Raw genomic sequence first — 24,019 nt, 5'->3', positions numbered from 1 at the left:
TGCCGTTTTTTTTTTTTCTAACAAAAAAAAAAAGACCATGTATAGTAAGGCTTTTTTTTTTCTCTAACAAAAAAAAAAAGACCATGTATAGTAAGGCTTTTTATTTATTTTATTTTATTTTTTTCAAACGACCATGTATAGTATGGCGTTTTAAAAAAAACAAAAAAAACGACCATGTTTAGTAAGGCGGTTTTTCTTTCTTCTTTTTTTTTATTTATTCAAACGACCATGTATAGTATGCCGGGTTTTTTTTTTTTTTTTTTAAAACAACCATGTATAGTAAGGCTTTTTTTTTTCTCTAACAAAAAAAAATGACCATGTATAGTAAGGCTTTTTTTTTTCTCTAATAAAAAAAAAAAAATGACCATGTATAGTAAGGCTTTTTTTTCTCTAACAAAAAAAAAAAAAAAGACCATGTAGAGTAAGGCATTTTTTTTTCTCTAACAAAAAAAATGACCATGTATAGTAAGGCTTTTTTTTGTTGTTTTTTTTCAAACGACCATGTATAGTAAGGCGTTTTTTTTTCTTTTTTTTTCCTTCAAACAACCATGTATAGTATGCCGTTTTTTTCTTTTTCTAACAAAAAAAGAATGACCATGTATAGTAAGGCTTTTTTTTTCTCTAACAAAAAAAAAAGACCATGTATAGTAAGGCTTTTTTTTTTTTTTTTTTTTTTTTTCAAACGACCATGTATAGTATGGCGTTTTAAAAAAAACAAAAAAAACGACCATGTTTAGTAAGGCGGTTTTTCTTTCTTCTTTTTTTTTATTTATTCAAACGACCATGTATAGTATGCCGGGTTTTTTTTTTTTTTTTTTTAAAAACAACCATGTATAGTAAGGCTTTTTTTTTTCTCTAACAAAAAAAAAAAAGACCATGTATAGTAAGGCTTTTTTTTCTCTAACAAAGAAAAATGACCATGTATAGTCAGGCTTTTTTTCTTTTCTCTAACAAAAAAAAATAAAAAATGACCATGTATAGTAAGGCTTTTTTTTTCTCTAACAAAACAAAAATGACAATGTATAGTAAGGCTTTTTTTTTTCTCTAACAAAAAAAAATGACCATGTATAGTAAGGCTTTCTTTTTTCTCTAACAAAAAAAAAAAGACCATGTATAGTAAGGCTTTTTTTTCTCTAACAAAAAAAATGACCATGTATAGTAAGGCTTTTTTTTCTCTAACAAAAAAAAAAAAAAGACCATGTAGAGTAAGGCATTTTTTTTTCTCTAACAAAAAAAATGACCATGTATAGTAAGGCTTTTTTTTGTTGTTTTTTTTCAAACGACCATGTATAGTAAGGCGTTTTTTTTTCTTTTTTTTTCCTTCAAACAACCATGTATAGTATGCCGTTTTTTTTTTTTTTCTAACAAAAAAAAAAATGACCATGTATAGTAAGGCTTTTTTTTTTCTCTAACAAAAAAAAAGACCTTGTATAGTAAGGCTTTTTTTTTGTTTTTTTTTTTTTTTCAAACGACCATGTATAGTATGGCGTTTTAAAAAAAACAAAAAAAACGACCATGTTTAGTAAGGCGGTTTTTCTTTCTTCTTTTTTTTTATTTATTCAAACGACCATGTATAGTATGCCGGGTTTTTTTTTTTTTTTTTTTTTTAAACAACCATGTATAGTAAGGCTTTTTTTTTTCTCTAACAAAAAAAAATGACCATGTATAGTAAGGCTTTTTTTTTTCTCTAACAAAAAAAAAAAAAAGACCATGTATAGTCAGGCTTTTTTTCTTTTCTCTAACAAAAAAAAATAAAAAATGACCATGTATAGTAAGGCTTTTTTTTTCTCTAACAAAACAAAAATGACAATGTATAGTAAGGCTTTTTTTTTTCTCTAACAAAAAAAAAAAGTCCATGTATAGTAAGGCTTTTTTTTTTCTCTCACAAAAAAAAATGACCATGTATAGTAAGGCGTTTTTCTTTTTTTTGTTTTTTCAAACGACCATGTATAGTATGGCGGGTTTTTTTCTTTAACAAAAAACAAAAAAACAAAACGCCTTAGTATACATGGTCGTTTTTTTTAATAAAACACCTTACTATACATGGTCTTTTTTTTTTTTTTTTTTTTTTTTTTTTTAAACGCCATAATATACATGGTCATTTTTTTTTGTTTTGTTTTTTTAAAACGCCATACTATACATGGTCGTTTTTTTAAAAAAAACACACCATACTATACATGGTCTTTTTTTTTTTGTTCGAGAAAGAAAAAGCCTTACTATCCATGGTCATTTTTTTTTTTTTTAGAGAAAAAAAAGCCTTACTATACATGGTCTTTTTTTTTTTGCTAGAGAAAAAAAAAAGCCTTACTATACATGGTCGTTTTGTTTTTGTTTGTTTTTAAACGCCATACATCTAGCCCGTGTGAAGAAATTGAAGAGTTGAGTTTTATTGCAGAAGGACAATTTGAACAATGGAAGGATGCGTCAACCTTATTATTTTTTTTTTAAATTGCACAACTGCAGAGTGTTTGGATCGAAACCACGGACACTTGTAAGCCACTTTGTTAACCAGTAAGCACAGCGTTAGTGAATAATTGACTGACTCAAAGGTTTGCTAAAACATGAACTTTATTACGTGAAAAACATCAGTCAGACACTTCAAACAAGGATCAGTGCATTGGGGGAACATTCACAACAAACAAAAAGAAATAATTCAAGATGGTGGTGGTTCTTCCCTTGGCTCAAATCCAAACAATGCCGGACTGAAATGAATGTGAACAAGACGTGCATGCGTACCGCTTCCTACAAGTTGTGGCCCAAACAAATGCTTGGTGAGGGGGGGGGGTGGGGAGGAAGTCTTCCAAAATGAAATATGACTCAGTGCACAAAAGGGAATGGACGCTTGTAAAGTGCGGAAAACTTTTTCTTTTTTTTTCCTTCAAACAACCATGTATAGTATGCCGTTTTTTTTTTTTTCTAACAAAAAAAAAAATGACCATGTATAGTGAGGCTTTTTTTTTTCTCTAACAAAAAAAAAGACCTTGTATAGTAAGGCTTTTTTTTTGTTTTTTGTTTTTTTCAAACGACCATGTATAGTATGGCGTTTTAAAAAAAACAAAAAAAACGACCATGTTTAGTAAGGCGGTTTTTCTTTCTTCTTTTTTTTTTATTTATTCAAACGACCATGTATAGTATGCCGGTTTTTTTTTTTTTTTTTTTTTTTAAACAACCATGTATAGTAAGGCTTTTTTTTTTCTCTAACAAAAAAAAATGACCATGTATAGTAAGGCTTTTTTTTTTCTCTAACAAAAAAAAAAAAAAGACCATGTATAGTCAGGCTTTTTTTCTTTTCTCTAACAAAAAAAAATAAAAAATGACCATGTATAGTAAGGCTTTTTTTTTCTCTAACAAAACAAAAATGACAATGTATAGTAAGGCTTTTTTTTTTCTCTAACAAAAAAAAAAAGTCCATGTATAGTAAGGCTTTTTTTTTTCTCTCACAAAAAAAAAATGACCATGTATAGTAAGGCGTTTTTCTTTTTTTTGTTTTTTCAAACGACCATGTATAGTATGGCGGGTTTTTTTCTTTAACAAAAAACAAAAAAACAAAACGCCTTAGTATACATGGTCGTTTTTTTTAATAAAACACCTTACTATACATGGTCTTTTTTTTTTTTTTTTTTTTTTTAAACGCCATAATATACATGGTCATTTTTTTTTGTTTTGTTTTTTTAAAACGCCATACTATACATGGTCGTTTTTAAAAAAAAAACACACCATACTATACATGGTCGTTTTTTTTGTTTTTTTTTTTAAACGCCATACTATACATGGTCTTTTTTTTTTTGTTCGAGAAAGAAAAAGCCTTACTATCCATGGTCATTTTTTTTTTTTTTAGAGAAAAAAAAGCCTTACTATACATGGTCTTTTTTTTTTTGCTAGAGAAAAAAAAAAGCCTTACTATACATGGTCGTTTTGTTTTTGTTTGTTTTTAAACGCCATACATCTAGCCCGTGTGAAGAAATTGAAGAGTTGAGTTTTATTGCAGAAGGACAATTTGAACAATGGAAGGATGCGTCAACCTTATTATTTTTTTTTTAAATTGCACAACTGCAGAGTGTTTGGATCGAAACCACGGACACTTGTAAGCCACTTTGTTAACCAGTAAGCACAGCGTTAGTGAATAATTGACTGACTCAAAGGTTTGCTAAAACATGAACTTTATTACGTGAAAAACATCAGTCAGACACTTCAAACAAGGATCAGTGCATTGGGGGAACATTCACAACAAACAAAAAGAAATAATTCAAGATGGTGGTGGTTCTTCCCTTGGCTCAAATCCAAACAATGCCGGACTGAAATGAATGTGAACAAGACGTGCATGCGTACCGCTTCCTACAAGTTGTGGCCCAAACAAATGCTTGGTGAGGGGGGGGGGAGGAAGTCTTCCAAAATGAAATATGACTCAGTGCACAAAAGGGAATGGACGCTTGTAAAGTGCGGAAAACTTTTTCTTTTTTTTTTTTCCTAGCAGCCTGAATGTTCATCAGCTCCAGTGCATCAAAATGAGAACGTTCAACAAAAAGTTCAGCTCAGCATGATGATGCAACGTTAGATGTTTCCAGATTTGACGCGACGCTTTGTATTCAAATTCTTCAGGGGGGGTTGAAAAAAAAAAAAAAAAAAAAAAAAAAAAAAAAAAAAAAAAAAGGAATGGAATGTTGAAGTCTCTCTGATAAGTTAACTGAAAATATGCATTTAAGTGGAACATGAAATTTAGTGTAAAACAGCGATTATGGAGGGGAAAAAAAAAGCCTTCAAAATGTTTGAATACAAGAGGCGGTGTCACACTAATACTCTAAAAGAATTGTGGAGCGATGGAACCAGGGGTGGGGGCGGGTCCATCACCTGTCAGTCATGTCTTCACCGAGTGACTCCCCTTGAAGGGACAAAAACAAAAGTTCATTAATACAGTTTTTTTTTTCTCGTTCAAGAAAATCTAGTCATGCCTTATGATGAGTTTAATATTAAGTAACTATTGCCGGTAATTCTATTTTCCATGTGACACAGTGCAGAAGTAGCCACATTACAAATAAGCAAAAAACAAAAATGGATGGATGTATATTTTTATTTGTTTATTATGTTTTTTTTCATTAAGGTATGATTTTTACTTTATTATAAATTCTTTTCATTCATCATGTTCTTTTTTTTCCATTTACATTCATTTTTTCCATTGAAAGTATATATTTTTTATTTACTTATTATAGCTTGTCCAAAATGCTGCTGCTCGTCTCCTTACTGGTGCCCGGAAGAGGGAACACATAACCCCTATCCTGGCACCTCTTCACTGGCTGCCCGTGAAATTTAGAATCCATTTTAAGACTTATCTCTCAATGGTCTTGCCCCACCTTATCTCGCCGAGCTCTTGTACCCCTACACACCTGCCCGGTGCCTCAGATCAGCAGACCAGACTCAATTGGAGGTACCAAGGGCTAAGCGGAGGCTTAGAGGAGATCGAGTCTTTGCTGTTGCTGCTCCCTCCCTTTGGAACGACCTACCACTAAATATTAGGCCGTCCCCCTCATTATCCTCTTTTAAAAGACGTCTTAAAACACATCTGTATTCTTTGGATTTTGGCGCAACATGAGACTTGTTCTTGGTGTTTTGTGGTGTGGATGAGTTTGATGTTTAGTCTACTTATTTATCTTTTTATTCACTACTTCTTATTTTTTCACTGATGTATAATGTATTTACTTGTAAAAAAAAAAAAAAAAAATGTATTCGCACTTCAAAATGTTTGCTTTGTTCTTGTTTACTGCAAAACTGATGTTTATGTACAGCACTTTGTATATAGCAACGCCTGTTCTTAAAGCGCTTTATAAAGTTGAGCACAGTATATATATATTTTATTTATTATATATACTTTTCATTTTTGTATGATTTTTACTTTATTATGAATGCTTTTTCCATTCATAATTTGTTGTTTTCATTTACAGTAATTTTTTCCCATTAAAAATATGTTTATTTATTATATAGCACAGAACATTTTCTATCTCTGGAATGCAATGTTGTGGAGCAGACAACTCAACTTCATTTATGAAGTACTTTAAAATAAGCATGCTGTATACAAAGTGCTGTACATGAAACGGGACAGACACTGTTGGAAAGGTCGGTTGAGACAAATCCAAGGATGCCCGTAAGTCCCCAATCGGACGGAAGCTTCGGGAGATAGGGCCGCACAAAGACCAAACAAAAAAAAAAAAAAAACAACACAACTGTAAAAGTCCAGAAAACCGCAAGGCCGCGAAAGATGATCTTGCGATAAATGAGGGAACACCAACTAATGAAGTTGGCAGTGGCTTGTTGCCATGGTTACCCGTGCAGGGCGGAGTCTGGTTGTCATAGCGAGAGTTGGCGCTGTGCAGAGCGTCCTCATCCTCGGTGTCGCTCTCGCTGCTCGTCCCCGCCGCCGCTGCTACAAGCACGGAGGACGCAGGGTCTACAAAGAAGAGAGGTGCTCTGAGTCTCGGCCTTATTCAATCAAATCTCCATTTTCCAAACCACTTATCACTATGAAGCAAATTAAAATGCATACATGGTCCTAAGACATGAACAATTTGGAGTTCAGCGATTGAGGGGTTTATTTAAAAAAAAAAAAAAAAAAAAATAGACTTCAGGTGCTTTACATGATTTCCTATGAATCCACAGTGTCTGGTGTCCCTCAGAGCTCTGTCCTAGAGCCCTTTATTATACATTACGGACACATGATAATAGTAGTGCAGACGTATATAGCGTTGTTCGGGAGATCCAATAACTTTGGAGGTTAACGTTGAACTAGGGGTGTTAAAAAAAAATCGATTCGGCGATATATCGCGATACTACATCGCGCGATTCTCGAATCGATTCAATAATCGGCAGAATCGATTTTTTTTTTTTTTTAGGATTCACACCTTGAGCATGGAAGAATGTTATATGAACGGAACATTAAGCCTTAATATTTTATTTTAATGCTGTTCAAACATGAAACAGATTACAACCTCTATAAGACTGAAATTTCAGATAAATAAATAATACATTTTAATATAAATCTTACACTCTACAAGCTTACTGATTAGTATTTTCTAAATTTGAATGAAAAAAAATCGCAACAATCGACTTATAAATTCGTATCGGGATTAATCGGTATCGAATCGAATCGTGACCTGAGAATCGTGATACGAATCGAATCGTCAGGTACTAGGCAATTCACACCCCTACGTTGAACGCTAACATCGAAGTAAAAATCAAGGTGAAGCTAATGTTCAAGGCGACATTGGAAACTCCGGAATTGAGCATTGGATGCTCACGTTAAAACGAACAATGCAAGCTAACAGAGGTAACATTGGAAACACGCACATTTGCTCCCAAAGATGTATTTATACGTTGTTTTTTTTATGCTAGAGCATACAGAAGGCTTTGATGCAGCCTCTGAACTGCAGAGAATACTAGTAATTGTAGTCATTACAAAAACGGCCAGCAGAGTATAAGAGAGCAACCATGGCCATGTTGTAAAAAAGCTCTTTTCCCCACCGTTTTAAACAGATTTGTGAACAATGATGAAACTTAGCTATATTGTAATGCAAATTGCTGCAAAACTGAAACAGATAGAAATATACATGTCTAATCATTCTTTTGTTGGATTCCATGTTTTTATAGCAATACAACACAATAGTGTGTGGGCCTTGCAAAATCAGACAAAATCCAGCAAAATAGACAGGAGTGAAGGGGGTTGCTTTAGTGAAAATGGCTGTGGGGGAAGTTAAGAAAAAAAAATACTATTTATGTATCACACAGCCAAAACCTTATTAAAATGGCTATTAGGAAAGTAGTAATGAGTATTTTTTACAAATACAAAGAAAACACACCCGAGGCAAACTGGCCTTCACTGGACTGCGGCTTTGATGAGGTTCCTTCCAGCAAGGAATGATGGGAGTTTCCTGAACTTTCTGATTCACAGTTCAACAGAGCTGCCCTGTGAAAGCCAGCAAGGGAAGGGGGAGGGGGAAAAAAAAAATAAAAAAATAAAAAAAGTTATGGAATTTCAACAAATTGTGGTTGCATTTGGAGCCACCAAGTCGCACCCCAGGGTCCTGGTGCCGCAGTTTTTGGCGGCCGCCATGTAGCTGGATCCCGCCAAGGAGAAGATTTCGTCCCTGGGCCCCGTTGCCGTCAAAACCTGCTCTGCTGAAACCTGACCACCGTCCGCCACCTTCGCTCCTCCTGCAGGACACAAGATTTTGCTTCAGAAAGGATGCACATGCATAACATGATGAGGGATAGACCGATTATTGGCCGGGCCGATTTTCGGTGCCGATATTTGGCATTTTGACAAATATCTGCATCAGTAATTTTTTTTTAATCTTAAGGCCGATAAAGCTGGTATCTCACTGAGCAGTGAATACTTGCGAAAGTAGCGAATTTGGGGTTTTCATCAGGGATTGTAAGATGTTCACAGTTAGTTTTTATTTGTCGTAAACACATTTGGAACATATTCAGACAATTTTTCACTGCGAAGATCTTTTGAAACATTTTACGAACTCCAACAAAAACCCCAAATTAGCTACATTCACATGTATTTGTCACTCAGTGAGATGCAGGTAACTTTTCATTTATGGATTATTTAAATTTCCACTTTATAAAAAATAGGAACTTCCTACACTTTTTAGTAAAAAATAAATCAAGAAATTATGTTGAAATTTTAGAAATCTTTATTTACAGTAGAAATCTTCAGGGATGTATTTAATTGCGTTTTAATTTTTGTTATTATTTTTTAATTTAGCTTAACACATGCTAATGACTCTGGAAGATCCCTGCAATTTTTGTTATATATATTTTTTTTAAACAAATCTGTCAATATAGTTGAAAAGAAAGTGTTTTTTTTTTTTCTTTCTTCTATTTCATTGCAAATGAGTATCGGCTTGAAATATCGGTTATCGGCCTCGGTCTATCATTAAACATGATCAATAAATCTAAATCCAAATCTACAGACCGTCAGTGGACTCTTTGAGAAGCAGGCGGAGCTCCGCAGCGGCGTCTTTCTCAATCTGCTCCGGACTCTTCTGACGAGCCGCTGGCGCGTCATCGCAGCTCTCCACGACGGCTGGCAGGCATTTCCGTCCTGGAAAACGCGGCAAATGATCCAAACGTTACTTCGATGAGACTCTTCCCGTCTCCCAGGAAGCACGACAAAGATTTTGGGACTTCTCACCGGGACGAGACGGCCTGGGCTGAGCTGCTGCGGTCGCCCCGCCGAGCAGCGCCAGTTCGCAGGGCTTGCGATCCGGGTCGGCGTGGTGCGCGGGTGCCCCCTCGTCTGCGCCCGAGATCCCCGACAGGCCCGGCCTGGAGTCGCTGGCCATGTGGGATATCTTGTCACGCATCTCGGCCATCTGCGCCTTGAGGCGGATGAGGACCGCTGAGTCTGGGGCGGAGCGGCACACCACCTGAGGTCGGCGCTCGCGCTCTTTCCTGGATGACGAACCGGCTGGAGGCCACACGGACAAGCACAGCAGTACAGCCATGGCTTGTTAATGGCTTTTAGTGCATACAGGCACAAATTTAGATAAATAAATACAATTATTATTATTATTATTAATAATAATTCATGTATTTATTATTTTAATTTTTAATATTATTAATTTTCATATTTATATACACAACGTGCACGTTTCGGTATCAGCAAATCTAACTTAATGCTCAAAAAGTCAAAACTAATTTTATGCTTGCATCGTATTGCCTGTACACACACGCACTGTTAATATATTAGTGCTGTCGATTGATTAGTTTTTAATCGTAATTAATCGCATGGGTTCCAGTTAACTCTCAAGCAATCGCAAATTAATTGCATGTTATATCGGTTCTAAAATTACAAAATATAATTTTTCCAAGCTTTTATACTCTTATTAACATGAAAATGGACAAGTATGATTTCCAAATACATGTTTGGTTGTGTCTTGGTTCATTGACAAAGCAATTTAATAGTATGTAATTCATAAAGTTGAAGTTAAAAAGATAGACTAAACACTAGTTAAAAGCAACGTTAAAACATGTGCATCATACATTTGCATTGAGGTCATTTTTACGCCACTAGGTGGCATTCGTGTTATATGTTGGACATCGGTGTCACATTTGTTTGTAAATTGGTGACTTTGCACAATGCGAGTATATTTATTTAATAATAAATAAATAAATTAATTAAAAATGCATCGTTTTTTCTATCAATTGTATTGACATTTCCACTGGACGTCATACTTAAGACTAATGCCATTCGAGGTCTTAATTTGAGCAAATTAGATTCTGATTTGATCATGTGATTATGATTAAATTGATTATGAACATTGCTTCCATGATCCTGTTTGTAACCTGTATCGTTCATAAATGGGAGGTAACGGAAATGCAATTACTTAACTACGGAATGGAAAATGACTGGATTATAAAATCAGACGATTCATGAGACGCAGAGGTGTCAAATCTGGCCAGGCCCAGAAAATAAAAAACCCTCGCCACAGTTCTTCCACTCGACCGGCAGGGTTTTTAAATTTCTGAGCTCGTGATGAGGCGTTCCCCAATCCCCTCACCTTGGCAGTGAAGGAGAGACAGCGGCGGACGAGGCTGAAGACCCAACAGGGACTCCACGTTGTTGTGCTCCTTCAGATCCAGCAGCTGGATCAGGATGACGGGGTCGATGTCCAGCAGGCTGCTGCTGCAGCCTCCGGCAGCGCCGCCGCTCGCGGCACAAGATGCTCCGCCTCCTCCGCTGCCGGGACGGCCAATAGTTGAGCTGGGGCCACCTGAACATCAGGCAGAACATCTCTTTTAATACAGACAATAATAGACATAAATACGTGCATTTGTAGGTGAAACCAACATTTTGAATGGTGATTCTATAACTATTAGGGGTGTCAGGACATTAAATTTTTTAATCGTAATTAATTGCATGACTTTAAAAGTTAACTCAATTAATCGCCAATGTTATATCTGTTCTAAATGTACAACAAAAAGTACAATAATTTTTTGTTTTTTTTCTAAGTTTTCATACTCTTGTGAACAAAAGTGGAACAAACGTTAAATGAAATATGACTGCATATTATAGTCACTGATACATTTAATAATTTGTACAATCTAATTAAAACTAAAAAGCTGTAATGTACTGTAAAAAACAAAAAAACGTGAGATATTTTTTTTTTCTGCCACTAGATGGCATAATTATATTTGTAAGACATTGGTGACAGCTCAGGGCATTTTTCTTTTCATATTAAGAGCTTTCTAATCTCTAAAATGGTTTTTTTTTTTTTTTTTTTTTTTTTTTTTTATAAATACAACTTGAGTGTATTTGTTCGGTCTCCACAAATATATGCATTATTATTACTGCTAAATTTTGACGTGGACGTTTCTGCTGCGTTTCGACTGGAATTCCCCCAGTAGAGGCTTTCCAAGTAAGGAGTGGTCATTAATCACACATTAAAAATAATGTGTTAAAGGAACTTTAAATGAACTCAAAATCAACACGTTTTTGACACCCTTAATAAACGTGTTTTTTTTTAATACCTCTATAAAGGAAAGTCCTTTTTCAGGTCTACTCAATGAAAGCCACTGGTTTTGTTTGTTATTATATATACTTTATAATATTAAATCACAAACTGTGGCATCATTTTTTTTATGTGCTTCTTGTACTTGTAGCCACGTGTTTCTGGATGAGCTCAGTGTCCAGCAACAGTGACTCATCCTCTTCACGTCTTTAACGCCAACACAAGTCAGCTGACGAGTGAAGGAAAACCAGGGGGGAGAGCGAGCGGTCACCTTTGTCCCTGCCAGGCAGTGCTAAAAATGTTACCAACATGACGACTTTTCTTTGACTCACAAAAACAAGACGATAAGAGACGTCACTGTGAGACGGGAGAGTTTGTGAGTCACCGTCTACCAGGGGATCAAACGCACGCACGCACGCACGCACGCACGCACGCACGCACGCACGCACGCACTGTACCCGAGGCGCCATCCAAATCGTCGGGAAGCTCGCCCTCCTCGGTGTCCAGGCTCCCAATGAAGTCCACGTTGTTATCGCCTGACCTGAACGAGCATGAACACGAAACGAAATGATAATGAACAAGCGATTTGATACGCCCCCAGTTTGGGCAGTTTTGGTTCTCCATGGTTGCTAAGGAGGCATGCTTAAGTGAATTTGGGAGTTTCATCTGATGAAAGTACTATTTTGCCACCATCTTGTATCGGCAATGATAAACCTTTTATTCGGTGAAGTGAAGGCCACTCACATGGTTTCCTCATCAATGTCGTTCTCTTCGGTGTTGCTGGTGGCCGTGGAGCTCCCCGAGGTGCTGCTGCCGTCCAGCGGGTTCACCTCCTCCTCGGTGAGACAGTCCACCTCCAGGTCGCCGTCGGACAGCTCCTTAAGGACACCGGCATGTCTCAGCACACTTTCCAGGTGACACAGGCGCTCAACGTGGCCAATGGTCCTCACGGTGGAGTCGTCTGTGGCCTTTTTGGCGTCTCTCAGCGCGGCGTGAATGTCACCGTCGCTTTTGACGGCGCGAGGGTTCCGTTCGGAAGCTGCGCTCCCGGCCTCCAGCCTCAGGTCGGGCGGTGAGGAGCTGCGCAACGAGCGGTGGCGGACCAGTTCGATGGCCAGCCTCTGAGAAATCACACGTGCGAGATGACAACAAGAAAGCTTCATTCTAACGTCTGAGCGATCCATTTTGGAGGCCAATACAGATTTTTACATTTAATGAAGGTGCACAATTGTCCAATAAGAAACCAACATTAAGAACTCACTTTACAGATTTCTTCACAAAAATAACTCATTACATTTTTTTTAATATTATAGAGGTTTGATGTTTGTCCTGCATATTATCACAAATCAGAGAAAAAAAAATACACCTACTACTCATTTCGCAGTAAAAGGCAATATAAGACCCAATGTAAGACATGTCTGCCATCTAGTGGTGAATGGCGATATTACAAATTCCAACTACATTAGACCCTTGCATATTTTGTTCTGCTCTCGCAGGTTTGTGGTTGCTTTTTTTTTTTTTAATATTCTTTTAATATTTTAACATTCTTCTAAGGGATTTTTACCCCCACGTCTCCCCATTTTTCATGGAAAATACATTGAATGTCATTGTTTTCGAACAATACTTTGAGTTTGAAAATTACAACAAAAAAAAACATTCAATTTGGACGTTTTAAGCACCATAATCAGCCAATTTAAATCGGTGATGAGATGAAGTTACACTCACAAGTACTTGTTTTTTTTTCCCCCTCATATTTGATCTTGCTCCTACTCTCACTCACAGGAACTCTCTCAGAAACTCACATTTACTTCCTTCCTTCCTTAACCCCCCCCCCCACTCACATTTACAAACACTCTCTCACCTCTTGGAGGTTGTTGATCTGCTGGATGAAGCCACTCTGAGCCGTTTCCAGCTGGCTGATGTACCAGCACTGCTCTCTGCACTTCTGGAAGAAAGTGGGCGATCGCACCTGGAACCTGAGCGCCACAAATCAAACAAACCGGTTACGGATCTCGCACCACAGCTCAGCATTGTTTTCCCTGTTGTTTTTTTTTGCAGTAAACAGATGAGTCCGAATTTAGCCTTGTGCACCCCCAGCTAAATTCCAGATCGTCCTTTCTACAGAGCACAAAGAATAAACCCAATAATAACCGATAAGTAAGCCGATAATTGTTTGCAAAATAAACTTGAATACAAATATATTTTCAAGTCCTACTATAAGTCTAACATGTACAAATACATTGAAACATTATGGAAAGCAGCATGAATCTGAATTGTATTGACATTTCTGCTTCAAAGACAACCGGTAACTCATTGTGAGTTTGCCAAAACAAAACAGTTTGAAAAATGCAACAACAAAAAAACTGCGAGGGTAACATTTTGCGGAAACACAGTCAAGAAAGCCCACACTAACGATTGCCATGTCGCCATGCTGCATCTTCAATTAACACGAGCTCGCACGCATTATGTCACAAATATGCGACACTACCATAGGAGGGGGTGGGGGGTTGGCGAGGGTGCTTCCCAACCACAACAGATGGACCAACGTGGCATGTCGATTATTATCGGCAGATTTTTTTTATCTGGTTCATCTGTATGATGTCAAATTGGTCGATAATTGCTGATAATTATCGGCCACCGATATCGTGCATTCCTAGCTAACATTAAGCTAGCAGATTTTCGTGATCATATGGTTTGGGTGAACATTTCGGTGTTTACAATGTTTACTTCTCGTTTGATTTAAGTGTCAGTTTCCCAATCAACTTCAACAACTTACAAGAATGTTGGAGTGTTAAAAGTATTATAAAAAATTATATTTTCTCTCAATAGGGTAGATTTTTCTCCTACTACTAAGCTAACAGTAAAGCTAATACTAAAACTAATAAAAATTAAAACTAAAAAAGCATTTATGAAATAATTAAAACTACTAAAAACTAGAGATCTGCTCTAAAAACTAATTCAAACTCAGTTTTAAAAAAAAAGCGAAATGAATAATAATAATAATAATAATAATAATAATAATAATAATAATTCAAAACCTAAAAATACCAAAAAATGCCAACCCATGCTAACCGCTAACGTAAGCATACCGGAGCACCAGCGAGTCTGTTTGCATGTTGAGGTAGCCCTCGCTGGCCAGGAGGTCCAGCCTGAAGAAGCGGTTGTAGCCCCAGCACTCGCCCACCTCAAAGTCTGAGGCAAACTCGCGGATGATGTTCTTGCTTGGGTCGCTGGAGGGTTGGTGGACCATCTCCACGCGGTACTCGTACCTAGGCACAACCAAGACCTGCATCACGCGGAGAGCGAGAGAGGCGACCATGACAGAGCGTTGAGGCCTACTTTGAGGTCTCAGGGAGTCCGGCAGACAACTCCAAGAAGACAGACAGGTAGTTTCCACGAACCACACCGTTGCCATCCTGAAAAAGAAAATCACTCAATGTGAATTTGATGCATTGGTAAAAAGAGTGTCTTTTCATGTCAACAAATGTTGGCAGGGGAACTCACCGGGTAGACTTTGAGCCTCCAACAGAGTCCTGATATCCGCAGAGGAGGGCTGTAGACCGGGTCGGCCCGCTGCCTTAGGGTGCTGCCAACACAAACATGCACAATTTCATGCCATCCAATACGAGAACTGGATCAACATGATGTGCCTTTACGAAAAATGCCAGCGCATACCTGAAGTTGATCAAAACAAATGGGCTGGAGTCATATGCGGGAACCAGCTCACTGAAAACACAAAAATTGAAACGTTCACAACCATAACATTACTAGGGATGATGCAACAATAACGGCAATATCGTGATATCGCAATATTAAAACTGCCACAATATCGTTGTCGTCATGTCACGATATTAAAAGCGGAACATCTGTTAATAAAGTTAGGTTGACTTCCTTGTGTGCAATTCTAGCACCCTCTGGTGGCTAGTTTTTTAGTGCAGTTTAATTTTTACAAGGCATGTTTTGGCCCTTCTGTTTAAATACATGCTAATGGTCAGATGAAGAGGAACATAATATGCTTGTGAAGCAAGTTAATTTGTGGAGGAACGCAATGCATATGTGCATGAGCAAGTAAGTGCCTTAAGTGTCATAAGAAATTGCAGGCTGCTTTTATCTGCTTTGCTGTTATGTACAAAAGCACAATTTTGTTTTTTTTTTAAGTCTGAGCTCAGTTTTTTACAATATTGTGACTTTTTTTTTTTTTTTCCATCTTCAACCTCCCCACAATATTGTGCTAATTATCATATCATGACCTTCACATCGTGATATCGTATCTTTATGATTGGATATCATTACATCCCTGAACATTACAACCTCCTCTTATGTTTATATTAGGGGTGTTAAAAAAAATCGATTCGGCGATATATCGCGATACTACATCGCGCGATTCTCGAATCGATTCAATAATCGGCAGAATCGATTTTTTTTTTTTTTTTTTTTAGGATTCACACCTTGAGCATGGAAGAATGTTATATGAACGGCACATTAAGCCTTAATATTTTTATTTTAATGCTGTTCAAATGTGAAACAGATTGCAAACTGTTTGTGTACAGTGGCTCACGGTTATAAGCCTCAAGTTTTAGATACATATATTCATACAAATCTTACAGTGTACATGTGTACATGTACAAATTTACTGATAGTATTTTCTAAATTTGAATGGAAAAAAATCGCAACAATCGACCTATAAATTCGTATCGGGATTAATCGGTATCGAATCGTGACCATTCGTATCGGGATTAATCGGTATCGAATCGAATCGTGACCTGTGAATCGTGATACGAATCGAATCGTCAGGTACTAGGCAATTCACACCCCTAGTTTATATATATATATATATATATATATATATATATATATTTTGTATATATGTATATTTTGTGCACAGCTAGAATATCAAAAGCCATTTGAGCATTTATTTGATATCCAGTTTAAGGTCCATGTTGTCTGCTCTTGTTCTTCACTAGTATGTCAGCTACATGTTACTAGTGAGACAAAACGATGCACCAGTTGACAACTACAGTATGTGCTACTAGTAGAGTGATTCACAGTTCTGCATGAGTGAATTTTAGATTCTTTTGTCCTCCAATATTTGCTGAAAAAAATTACCTTTTTTCCTGATTTTGTGCACAAGCCCCATCTGGCAGTGGTGCCAAGGAACTATATTAAAGTGAATTTTGGCTGCTTCATTTGGACAAAAGTAGTGCTTTGCTACCATCCTGAAGCATCTTGATACGAAGGATGTAGATGGAATAAACGCTCCAGTGGCTTTGTGTGTCGCACGTCAGGTACCTGGTGAAGTCGGGTGGCACCGGCGTGGTGACGAACGACTGCATGGGTTTCCTGTGGACTTGCTGGAACATGAGCAGGATCTCTGGACTCTTGGAGATCAGCTCGCTCTTACTGCACGAGTGGAGCTGGGACACAAACGCACGCATGTCAATTCCCACAAATCCCCTTGGATCGTTGCCAATTTTGAACACTTTCGGGAATTTGTTTCCAATGCATGCGTCTGGTCTTTTTACAGATTATTCATAGTATTTGGATGTTGCCGTTTTGCCGATTACAACAGTTAGAAAGCTCACTAAACGAGTGGCAGTAAGAGAATGGAAGGCAAGAAAGGCTCCAACCTGATGCTCCACCTCCTGCAAGATCGACTCCAGCAGCTCCGTCTCCTGCGTCAAGGACGTCTTCTGGCCTAATGACGGAAGCGGAAGAGGAGAGTGTTTCTATTTTCAGAGCACTTGCACATAAACACGGAAGGCTCAGATGAAGGCTTGCTGACGGAGTGTGCGTGCATGCGAGTTTGTGTGCAGGTCTGAGTACATGTAGTCTGGATGAATATTTCATTTTGCAAATATAAATATATACACAACAGCTGCAGAGTACGGAAATTCTCACTTGTGTCGTTGAGTCTGGATATGCAAGAGTTCAATTCAATTCCATGTTAATGCCTTTACTTCATTTCTCTGCCATGTACATTTAAAGTGATACTTAATATTTCGTATTGAATTATACATCAGGGATAACAGTATTACAAAGTTTGTTTCAAATCTTTTTTCTTTTTTTTTTTTACAGAGAAGCTGCCAGAGATTCAATTGTTACAATTTAAAATATGAAGGACCCTAATCCATTTTTTAAAAATCTTTTTGAAATGTTTACATTGTCAGATAAAAGCTGAGACATTAAAGTGAATATTTCATTTTTCAATAGTCAAATCGGATGTTTACAAGTCACTTTAACCCTCAACTTAAGTTTTGTTGTATTGCTTGTTACTTCAAAGACAGTGTGTAGAATGTAGCGCCATCTATTGGTGAGCTAATAGAATGCAACAAACTAAGCTTTGAGCTAATTGGGTATATGCCACGGAAGAGGCGGGACTGATTTTTGCACATCAGTTTGTTTTTGGTTCGGTTTGCAACGTTTGGGCTGCGTCAAAAATACTTGACGGAAACAAACTGATGTGCAAAATCATGTCCCCATACAAAAGTAGCATTTAAACCTAGCGGATGTGACTAGAAGTTGCAAGCAACGAAGTGAAGCAGCCTACCCATAAGCGTGATGAGTTTATTCTTCAGCTGGTTATCCAGACGAGCGATCATCATCTCCACCGCGTTACGGATCTCACGGACCCGCTCGTCCTTGGCTCCCCGCACCGCCTCCACGTTCTTTTCCTGACACGACGGCAACACTTCAGCGGCCATCTAACGTGTGTCTGCAGCATCTTATTGAGGAACCAGCGCCACGCTCACCACTTCCTGCACCAGGCTGATGAGCTCCAAGAGGCGTCGCCGCAGCTTGGCCACCTCCTCCTTCACCTTGCTCACGTGCTGCTCGTAGATCTCCACCAGTGGCTTGAAGGTGTGGCCGCCGTGCTGCGCAAACCGAACGCACGATTCACAACGCAATCCACACGAGTGGTGCTTTCGTATCACCGGGATTCGGTTACCATGCCGCCCCACAGGGCGCACTGATGGCAGATGCATTTCTTGCATGTCCAACAGAAGACGCTCAGCTTTTCGTGGTGGTTCTCACATCTGCAGGGATGATACGTCAGAAATGTTATTTAAAAAAAAAAAAAAAAAAAAAAAAAAAGGGACCATGTTATACAAATATCATGACATAAAATTAGTGTTGTTCCGATACCAGTACCAGTATCGGCAGAGGCGCCAATACTGCATTAAAACAGTGGTATCGGTATTGGTGACTACTCACAAGTAAAATGCCGATACCATTAATTCCAACGCTAATATAGGATTTTGGATGCAGCATCTTGTGTCTTGCTTGTGTACGACATTCACTGATATGTGACATGCTCCAAACCAATGGCAGGACAGCTTTTTCATGTTGCGGAAAAAAAACAACTTATCTAACTAAGGTATCGGTATGGTATCGGCCGATACTGCAAAAGCTGGGTTTCGGAATAGGCGGACCAAAAAACATTATTGGAATAACAGTACATAAAATATATTTGTACAGAACTCAGTTCTGTGTTACAGATGTCTACTCATCATTGTAAAGCAGATGTTCAAAATACGGCTTGGGGACCATTTGCGGCCACCGTCCATTTTTAAGCAGCATGTGGAATATACTAAAAATGACATCTGCTAGTGATAAATTTGAGATAATGTACACCTTTTGTAAATACGCAAAGATAAAAAGATATACATCTTTAAAGGGAAAAATGGTTTCCTCCACTTTCTGCTCTGTGTCAAGGTCTAAATTGTGAAACTATCACATGAATGACTGCTAAGTAAGTGCTTTAAAAATGGTCAGTTTATGACAGCCTGCTCCTGTTTTGGTCCTGAACATAGAGATGGGTTCCAGCTGCTGTTCATTGCAGGGGCTGATATTTTCTGGTGGTTTACAGGGTCTCGACCACAGCAAAAATGATATGCCTTTACAGAAAGCTTTTCAGTAGCAGAAAAAACAACAACAACACTAATGTATAAAAAAAAAAAAATGGAATTGTTTGATTGACTGATTTTTTTTCAACAAAAAAAAAAAAATCAAAGTGGCCCTTGCTTCCTTCAATGTTTTAGTATGTTTAGACACCCCTGCTGTAAAGGTAATTACTTGCCACCTAGAGACACTACTTGTAGTTATTTATTTACCAAGACCTAAAAAGGTAGCTTTTGAGAAACTAGTGTACGGTGCTAAAAACACACGATGAAGAAGACGAGGAGCTGACTTGTCTTTGTTGTTGTCCTCGTGCTTGGTGAGGCTGCACAGCTGCAGCGTGTCCAGCTGCTGCGTCACTTCCTCGGCCCAGCGGCAGTTCACCAGCTCCCTCAGCTGGAGGGGGGCCCTGCATGCACGCAAGCAATCTGAAATCTGGAATGGTAGTTTGACTTTGGAGGCCAGTTTCTCCTGGTAAAAGTCAACTTTGGAGTTCTTACCGGCAATGCGGACACTGAGATCTCTGCTCCGTCAGCCAGCGCTGTCAACAGACAGTTCCACGTTAATGGCATCATCACAACACACAAAAATCATACCTTGACTTACGAGTAGGACCAATTATCAAACAGGCCAATTAATGACCTGCACCAATATTCAGAATTTGTACACATTTCGGCCTTTTTTTTTTTTTTTTTTTTTAATATATATAAAAATAACTTGAGTGGCCGATAAGAGATACATTTCTAACTGGGGTTATTTCCAGGAACCATTTATTTATTTACATTTTCAGATTAGAGATGCTGCTGAGTCTGGGAACTCCTTCTAATGCCATCGACCTCTCTTTACTTATGAGCAAACAAACTTTTTGGTCTTTTTGGTCCAAGTGGTCTCTTCAACCGATTTCTTCTTCACTTTGTGTTGCCAAGCGGTGTATCCGAAGCTTGCTTGTCACACAGAAGCGCTGGAATGACTTTATAGCATTCCAGTAGGGAAAACTGATATATTTGATTAAATCAAGTTACAAGCTATGAATGAAATTCAAAGCATGTCCACGTACTCGTATGCAGCTGAAGCAGCAGAGTTTGGAGCAGTGCGGGCAGAGGCGAGCATCCCTCAGCTTCTCCATGCAGATGAAGCAGCGGAACACCTCAGCAATGCTCTGCGTCCAGAAAACAACAAGAAGTGTCAACATTAGAAACGTGACGGGTCTGAATTTAGCAGCCTCACACAAACCTCCACACTTTGTTCGTCCATTTCCGCCAGTTTGAGTCAGTTGTTTATGACGGCCAGGAACGAAAAAGTCGCCGTAACCTAGAAATGAAGCGAGACAGTGAGACAAATATTCACTTATACTAGGGCTGCAACTATAAAATGCTGTAATAGTAGTTTAATCAGTCAATTATTTTTTGATTATTCAAAAACAGGACATTTGGTCGAGTTATCGGGTGGTCCTAATGTTGTGGCCGGTGAGAGGGTAAACGTTTAACAGCATATTGTCAAATGCCAGATCTATATAAAAGTCCAACATTTGTAGGTAAACTGCTCCCACGATTGTTCTAACATATTCGTTCGTGTTTCTTCACAACGGATGAAACGTGAGAGCTTTGGAGTTGGATAAATAATAAATGACAGGGTAGCTAGCTTCCTCCAGGTGCTAGCAGCTAGCTGATGTCGACCACCGACCAAAGACGTCGACGTCGCTAAGTCTCACCTTATGAAACGACGGCCGGGAGAGCGGCCAAGCTACATTGTGTTGTTTCAGCGAAACGCCAGGCGTCGTCCGACGTCCAAACCTTCCCAAAATGTTGCTCATGAGACGGAGACTCGGCGAAGACGGACAACAAGCTGCGGCGGTTCAATCCCCAAACGGAAGAGACCATGGCAGGGAAGGAACAAGAGGTGTCTGTAAACCCCGCCTTCTTTAATAATGTCCAATCAGAGCTCAGTTTATTTTCCCTTCGTTGATGCTCGTTGCGTAGCTGACAATGACGTTGCCACTATCTTGTAGTAGTAATGAGCTCACCACAATGTTAAACTGTTCAACTTGAACGAAAACGTTTGTTATGTTCGAACGCAGTGAATTAAAGACACGTTTGCGTGCCCCACGGGTCATGTGACTTGATCGTCACAGCGCTGCCAAAAGGGGTCGCACGTCGCTCCCACAAGCCAAGGCAGAGCTGCATCAGCCTTCTTTTCTAACCGGCGTTTGTCTCCCTCTGCAGGCGTCATTGAATCATTCATAGTCATTTTAAAATGCTTTTTATGATGAACAACATCCATCCATCCACTTTCTGAACCATAATTGTGATTACTTTATTGATTATTTTAAATATTTTAAAACTTCTTTTTTAAAATGTTATTGAATTATTTTTGATGAACTGCATTAAGTTGTGGCCTTCAATTCTTCTTCTTCTTCTTCTTCTTCTTCTTCTTCTTCTTCTTATTATTATTATTATTATTATTAATTATTCAATAACAATATCAATTTTTGTTGAAGTTTAGACATCCTACTTTTGGTCTTAGAAATATATCCATAGTCTATCGCCACTGTTTGCTTAATTAAAAATAAATAAATAAATAAATAAATAAATAAATACATATTTGTAGTGTTGTTCCGATACCGATACTGGTATCGGCAGAGGCCGATTAAAACACTGCATTAAAACAGTGGTATCGGTATCGGTGAGTACTAACAGGTAATATGCTGATACTATTAATTCCAACACTAATATAGGACTTTGGATGCAGCATTTTGTTCTTGCTCGTGCACGACATTCACTGATATGTGAAATGTTCACTGCATGGCGATCTAAGATATCCTATTGGCCCTTCAATGCTCTGAACCAATGGCAGGACAGCTTTTTCATGTTGAGGGAAAAAAAAGCCCTTAGGTATCGGTATGGTATCAGCATCGGCCGATACTGCAAAGCTGGGCATCGGAATCTGTATCGGAGGCCAAAAAACGGTATCGGAACAACACTAATTATTTGAGTTGCCTGAAAGCCCAGTGTGTGACGATGTGATTTGTCTTCAGGTGGAGGAAAAAAAAAAAAAAAAAGTCCTGAAACATCAGCAAACGCCACTGTCGGCAAAACCGAGAAGAGCGAAATGCTGCCCCCTGCTGTTTAGCCTTGGCAAACGGGACATTCATTTGATTTTTGGTGCTGTTGTTATTTAACCATATATATATTTTAGTCACTAACAGTGTGAGAGGGAGAAAGAAAAGAATCAAAACGAAATAAATGCGGAAACGTTGATGAACGTTTACGCACGATCACGTGACGTCACTTCTGGCTGGCTGCCCTTGCTGCCTCGTTCTCCAAACGGAGTTGTTTTTTTTTTTTTTTTAAATAATTAACTTGAATTGCATTTCAGATTGGCTCAAATACAAATAAATGTAAAAAAAATGGTTCCATTTGTCATTTTTTTTAAATCCCAAAGATAGTCAATGGCAAAAGGTCAAATATTGGCTTCAATCCCGCGTGGCTCCATCTTGTGGACAAAATGTGCTACTGCGCCCTCTACTGACTGTCCATTGGAGAACGGATTGGTAATAAGTTCAATAAGTTCAAAAATCATCGGAGACAATTTAAATTCACTTCAATGTTACTTGACGAATACGCCATCGTGGCTTGAGCAAACCTTTCAGACACCGTGCTCACATTAGATGGCACACTTTTCATTCAGTCATTTGTTTTCGCTTACCACTACTAGGGAATAAAGACACTATGACGGGGGTCTACAACATGCGGCAATGGAGCCAGCCACATGTGGCTCTTTAATCCCTCTCCTGTGGCTCCCTTTGGAGTTCTATTTAAAAAAAAATAAAATCTTTGCATATTTATTTTTATGGCTAGATAAAATATTCTGCAAATGAATTAATGCTTTAGATTAAAAATGAATAATTAAATACAAAAAATGTCAGAATCCATTTTTTTTAGTTGTCAGAAAAAGATGAAAACGTTTAAAAAAAATAAATAAATAAAATAAATAAAATAAAACGTGTCCATGAAATGCCAGAAAAAAAAATATGTCAGAGAATTGAATAAAAGAAAAATGTTCAAAAAGTAACCTAAAATGTCCAAAAACAAATTGCAGAAAATTACCATAAAATATTTTTGGAATTGCCAAAAGTCAGAGAATATATATATATATATATATATATATATATATATATATAAGGTAGAAAAAAACATTGAGAAAAAAAGTTACAACAACAAAAGAACTCACGAAAATTACCATAAAATGTCTGCAAAATTGCCAAAAATGTCAGAAAATTGCTAGCAAAAAAGACAGAAAAAAATGTCCTAAAATAAGCCAATAAATGTCAAAAAGGAGGCAGAAAATTATTATATGTCTATAAAATTGCCAATAATGGCAGAAATTGACTAAAAGGTCTAAAAATGTATGAAAAACAAAGTATGAAAAATTACAAAAACAAACACAAGGTAGACGAAAACTAATGTCAAATCATTGGATGCTGCATAATGTGTTCTGGTGCAGCTCTAATCTCTTGGATCCAAGTGACTCATGTTTGCAAATTAGTTCTCAAAAATATTTTTACCTTAAAAAAAACCCAACAAAATAACAAACAAACAAAAAAAACCTAACAATGC

General features: G+C 37.7%; 1 protein-coding gene across 2 annotated transcripts; it reads right to left on the bottom strand.

Annotated features, from left to right (window-relative positions):
- Positions 1–4,143: 4,143 nt before the first annotated feature.
- Positions 4,144–21,321, bottom strand: trim37 (tripartite motif containing 37). 2 transcript variants are annotated; one of them, XM_077505185.1, is made up of 25 exons: positions 21,115–21,318; positions 20,637–20,714; positions 20,461–20,562; positions 19,904–19,944; positions 19,696–19,812; positions 18,454–18,541; positions 18,257–18,379; positions 18,055–18,178; positions 17,135–17,202; positions 16,797–16,921; positions 15,183–15,233; positions 15,012–15,093; positions 14,847–14,923; positions 14,597–14,776; positions 13,369–13,483; positions 12,458–12,628; positions 12,252–12,385; positions 11,966–12,048; positions 10,557–10,769; positions 9,188–9,463; positions 8,969–9,097; positions 8,061–8,199; positions 7,845–7,951; positions 6,317–6,439; positions 4,144–4,879 (listed from the first exon to the last, which is right to left on the bottom strand). In XM_077505185.1, the coding sequence occupies exons 2-25, from the start codon at positions 20,655–20,657 to the stop codon at positions 4,845–4,847; spliced, it is 2,724 nt and encodes a 907-aa protein (XP_077361311.1). In that variant the 5' UTR covers positions 20,658–20,714; positions 21,115–21,318; the 3' UTR covers positions 4,144–4,844. The 2 variants fall into 2 exon arrangements, with proteins under 2 accessions (XP_077361311.1, XP_077361310.1); XM_077505184.1 differs by having other exon boundaries at positions 12,252–12,628; positions 21,115–21,321.
- Positions 21,322–24,019: the final 2,698 nt, after the last annotated feature.

This window comes from Festucalex cinctus, chromosome 18 (assembly GCF_051991245.1).
Source record: "Festucalex cinctus isolate MCC-2025b chromosome 18, RoL_Fcin_1.0, whole genome shotgun sequence".
Taxonomy (NCBI): Eukaryota; Metazoa; Chordata; class Actinopteri; order Syngnathiformes; family Syngnathidae; genus Festucalex; species Festucalex cinctus.
This window is presented reverse-complemented; position numbering and strand designations above follow the sequence as displayed.